Source organism: Festucalex cinctus, chromosome 5 (assembly GCF_051991245.1).
Source record: "Festucalex cinctus isolate MCC-2025b chromosome 5, RoL_Fcin_1.0, whole genome shotgun sequence".
NCBI lineage: Eukaryota > Metazoa > Chordata > Actinopteri > Syngnathiformes > Syngnathidae > Festucalex > Festucalex cinctus.
In genome coordinates, this window is record NC_135415.1 from 19,947,633 (window position 1) to 19,952,978 (window position 5,346).

The 5,346-nt window shown below is 37.1% G+C and overlaps 1 protein-coding gene across 1 annotated transcript; it reads right to left on the minus strand.

Moving 5' to 3' along the window:
- Positions 1-1,384: 1,384 nt before the first annotated feature.
- snap29 (synaptosome associated protein 29) lies at positions 1,385-5,153 on the minus strand. The gene is made up of 6 exons (XM_077522959.1): positions 5,073-5,153; positions 4,172-4,411; positions 3,893-4,089; positions 2,898-2,983; positions 2,703-2,807; positions 1,385-2,347 (listed from the first exon to the last, which is right to left on the minus strand). The coding sequence occupies exons 2-6, from the start codon at positions 4,409-4,411 to the stop codon at positions 2,187-2,189; spliced, it is 789 nt and encodes a 262-aa protein (XP_077379085.1). The 5' UTR covers positions 5,073-5,153; the 3' UTR covers positions 1,385-2,186.
- Between the last annotated feature and the right edge of the window lie 193 nt (positions 5,154-5,346).

Below are 5,346 nucleotides of genomic sequence, written 5' to 3' on the forward strand. Positions count from 1 at the left end.
TTTATATAAAAACGGCACACACTTGTAGTGTTAAAAACTCTACATTATCAATCAATCAAATCAATTTATTTCACTCTTTAAAAAGAAATATAAGGGGACAGAAAGAAGTAAAACTTCTTTTGTCTGCGCCTAATCAACACACAAAAAAGAATCAACACAAAATCAATGACAGCAAGCGGTCAAGACACTTTTGATGTTACAGTACTACCAAACAATTAAAAAATAATTCAACTGCATGTCCTTTTGTGATATATATTTTTGCAGTAAATGTGCTTTCATACATTTTTTTAAAAATGCAAATAGATTGAGAAGATTTTGTTTTACAATCCAAATTGTTCCATAGACTGACACCACGAGTTGAAATACATCGTTCTTTTTTTGTTTTGTATTTAGGTTAAGAGAAAATGTGTACTCCTCTTGGTTTATACTCACTTTACCTTTTTTTTTTTTTTTTTTTTTTTTTTATAAATCTACTTTGTATATTAACTGGTAGAATTTCACGGTGGGCTTTATACAATATTTTAAGGTGGTTAAACTCCATCAATTCATTACATTTTAAAATCTTTAGTTGTATAAATGGATTTGTGTGGTCTCTAAATCCACAACCTAAAATAACACGGGTTGCATGTTTCTGTAAAACAGCTACAGTTTTGGACTGACGGTCCGACGGACTGATGGATTGACGAACGGACTGACGATTGACGGACGAACCGGATTGACGGACGGGCTGAGGGGCCAACGGATTGACGGACATCCGTCAGTCCGTCGGCCCGTCCGTCAATTCGTCAGTCCGTCGGCCAGTCAGTCCGTCAATTCGTCAGTTCGTCGGCCAGTCAGTCCGTCAATTCGTCAGTCCGTCGGCCCGTCAATACGTCCGTCCGTTCATCAATCCGTCAGTCCGTCCGTCGCCTGTCCGTCAATCCGTCAGTCTTCCGTCAATCCGTTCGTCAATCCGTCGATCCTTCAGTCCGTCCGTCAATCTGGCAGTCCGGGAAAAAATGTGACCGAAGCGGTGTTTTAATTAAAAAAAAAACTTTTCAGAGGCAACATCTTTCTGAAACAATTTTCGTACATGCAGCTATTGTTCTGTTTATGGGAGAAACAAATTGCACCAATTTCAGTTTTGTTTTGTTTTTTATCAATAAATCAACTAGATCAAACTAACTTTACTAAGGTGCTAAACACTAGTCAACGTGACTATCTGGCCTTGACTCTGACCCTTCATCTTCATTGGATCGTAAAGTGTTCCGTTCTAATCTTCTGACACTGTTGAAGTTTTTTTTTGTTGTTGTTGTTGAATATCCCCATCTTGTGGTAATTTACCTCGTGCTGTATTGGTTTCCAGTTTACAAAAAGAGAACAAAAAGAGAATCAGAGACATATGTTGTATTCCATCAACTTTAATGTTACTTCAGTAATTCCAGTTCAATCACATTTGTCACTCATCCTTTACACTGTAACATTCGGCAACATTCAAATCTAAACAATTAATGTTTTAACGCAACGGCTCAGGAAAGAATTAAAAAAAAAAAGAACGTTTTTTTTGAAGAGTCAAACTGATGTTTGATGCTTGACAGAAATAAAACGTGTTTACAGCTGTATGTATAAAATTGTAGGCAGCATGGTTTTGTACATATTGTTTGGAAGTACAGATGCATTTCAATGAATTAGAATATCAGAAAAGTTAATTTATTTCAGTACGGTGAAATAGTGAAACTATATATGTATTACACACATTACCAACAATAATACTTTCAGCTGGCCCATTTTTAGACAATTTCTTTATTAAAGTCTTTGAATATCAATATGGTGATTTGTTTTTTTTTTGCTAACTTTAAATCCATATTTTAAAGATAATAACCATGACATATTTTAGTATCTGTGGTAAATCTATTTTTGAGTTTCACTTTTTGATTTGATTATTTGAACTGCTGAAATAAATTCAGTTTTACACAATAATCTAATTTATTGAAATGCTGTGTATAGGCTGATGGAGAAGACCGCCGACATTTACAAATATGAACACGGAGTCTTCCCTTTAATGCACACAATTCAAATAGAATGGGTGGGGGCATACATTTATATATAAAAAAAAAGGCAAAAAAAATATTCTAATTTATTCTGGATGTAAAAACAAGTGACGACTTATAAGGTGTCAGTGAGGTCTGAAGTGCAAAGCGTTTGTTTCATTTGAGCCTTTTAATCTGCTGGTTTGTGCTATTGATCTTTGTGTCCATCTTGTCCGCTTTGTTGAGCAGAGAATCGATGGAGTCATCCTGGCTGTCAATCTCAGACTGCAGACCCAACCCAAGGTTCTTAAGGCGGCTCAAGCCATCTGCCATTTCATCTACACAAGGTAAAAACAACATGCGACAGTAAACTGACTGGACATGTACATGTACATTTCGGCAAATTGATCTTGAGCTGAGCTAAAGTCACACTGTGGATTTTTTATTTAATCATATTTTTTGTGTTGTATGTGTGATGAAACTAGAACTGAACAATTAATTGAATTCAAATTGACATCGCAATTTAGTAGAATACAGATTGCAATGGCAGCAATTTGGCAACAACTGTTTAAATGTGTCTTTTTTTTTCAACATGTTTTTTGTTATTATAATGCATTTGTAAATAGATGTTATACTTGTATGTAGCTTCCGCGATAAATGGGAGAATGTAGATATTTAGAGAATATTCTGTACCTAAATTGTTGTCCAAGGTCTGGTGAGCTTGTCGAAGGTGTCTGTTCTGAGGATATCCATTTTGTGCGAAGGAACTGCCATCTCCCGATGCCTCGGCTCCAAACCCTAATAATAATAATAATAATAAATCTGACCTCAGCACACACTTCAGATTGTAATTTGTGTATTGTTAGGTTCTTATCCGTCGGAGTGTACCTCCTGTCTGCAGCTTTCTTAGGTTGGGATGACTTGCTTGGTACTTGTCTTCTTGCCCCCTACTGGTGGCCAAGGCATTCTGTAGTCTGATGAAAGAAAATGATTTTCAAATCAGCTACTGAAATAAATCACATTTCCAACCATATAATAATTCATTGAGATGCACATGAATGGATTGATGCTGTTAACCCTGAATTGACTTGGAATTACTAATCGGGTACATGTTACATGGGTGTCAAACTCAAGCCCGCCACATCATTTTACGTAGCCCAATAAAGCAAATACAGACACTGGTGTCTTAAGTTTCTTGCTAAATTGATTTATTCGGTACCAACATTTTCTTCCCCTTCACTATAACAATTTTAACCAATTTTTTATTGTCCCCAAATCCCTTCTTAATTTAAATTAAACAATAGTTCTATAACAAAATAGTTGCTTGGTATCCATTTTCAATAACTTCTGATTTCAATTTTAATGTGTTTTTAAAAATACATACAATAACAAAAAAATATAGGGGCTAAATTTTTATATGCTGCGTATGTAACAATATAATGAAGTGACGAGTGAACTTTTTTTTGCCCCACGTGTGGCATTTAGTACAGAATGTATTGTTTTGTTTTATATAAAACATTATTTGATATTATTTACAATAGGCATGTCATAAGTACAGATACCAAATCTTGGCATGGTTCCAGGCTGCATTTCAAGTTACTACTTCTCGTGCCCATTTTATGATCAGAAAACAGAAAATTGCCATTAATTTCATGCAATTTTAAGGAAAATTGCTATATTGGGATATTTTGGTCTCATTGTTTTTTGGGGGCAAATTGTATGTATCAAAAGTACTAGTGGTATCAGTACTTTGTATCCTTGTATCCTATCAGTGACTACTCAAGAATTGAGTACTTGTATTGGTCTGGGAAAAAAAAAAAAAACTGGTATCGAACATCCCTAATTTAAATGTTTCATAATTCTTTTATTAAGGCTGCTATCACCTGTCACTGGCCTCGTAGGGCTTGGGCTCCTCTGGTGGTGGTTTGGTCTGCTCAGGTTTGCCCTTGAAGTAATTAACCAGGCCCCCCCAAACACTCTTGATGCTGTTGATGTGCTTCTGACTCGTCTTCAGCTCCTCATCCATGTTGTCCAACATTTTGTCCGTCCTTTTTAGAACTTCCCCCTGACGCATCAGCTCCTACACAAACAACAACGAGATGAGAATGATGACTATGCAACCATCCGTGTGCCGGACAAATTCTGTTAGCGTCACACATTACCTCCGCTGTTTCCACACCCATCTTCTCAGAGTCATAAATGAGGCCGATTGAACGGTAGCTGCTGTCCACCGCGGACTGAGCTGTGCGCATCACTTCCTGCTGCAGGTAGCGCTGCCTCCTCTCCGCGTCGCTTAGTCCGCTGTCGCCGTCATCGCTGTCGAAGTCCCGGTTTGTAGGCCGGAAGCTCTCTTCATCGTCATCGTCGTCTGCAAACGGGTTGTGGGACTTTGGATAAGCCATCTAAGGGGCACACAAAGCACACTTTTCACAACTCAGTGCCTAATTTCGAGCTTTCACGACACTTTGGATTGCAGTTTCCATGTTTTGTGACACACAGTTTTGTTTGGCAAGAGTCTGTAGTTCTTTCGAAGCCATGTATCTGCATCTTCCTGCCATTATGAACACCACCACAGGTGTGCCTTGACTTACACATTTTAATTCCTTCTGTGAACACGTTCGTAACTCAAAACAGTACCTCAAATCGCCCGCACCAATTGAAATGTACAGAAATGCATTTGAAACAACAATATAAATAAAAATAAAACAAATAGAAGAGCACGCGATACAGGAATTACTAACATTATTACATATCAACGTACACGTGTTGATTTGAAAATTAGCAATGATTTATGATAAAAACAAGACGTTATATTCAGTAAATTGCGGCAGTTCACACATCAAATAAACGAATATTTCGTGAAAACATGTAATAGAATCACAACGTTATGTGGCAACTAATCGTACATAAGCTTGTTTAACGGAAACTGTCAAAAAAACACACCCACAGCCCGAAACAAGTCGGCTATGTACCAACAATGCCCCGCGTATGAATGCAGGACACATTAGGTTTGACATAAAATATTTTTAAAAAAGATGGATAACAGTCAATAACATAACAAACCTGTGGCCGATGTGCTAGCTGCTGTGCCTGTTGCCAGATCAGCTGACTGAAATTAAAACACAACACTTCCTGCCTGACGTCGGCAAGTCTCACGGACCCGGATGGTAATGTTGCGCAACAAAAACGCATTAAAATAATTACAACTGTGCAGAAATGTGAGATTTGACAACACATAATATACACTAATGTCATTTCAACGCTAGATTAATTTTAAAAAATGTATTAATTACATCTTAAAGGATGTGTTTATTGGATAAAATTTGTCCTCCCTGAC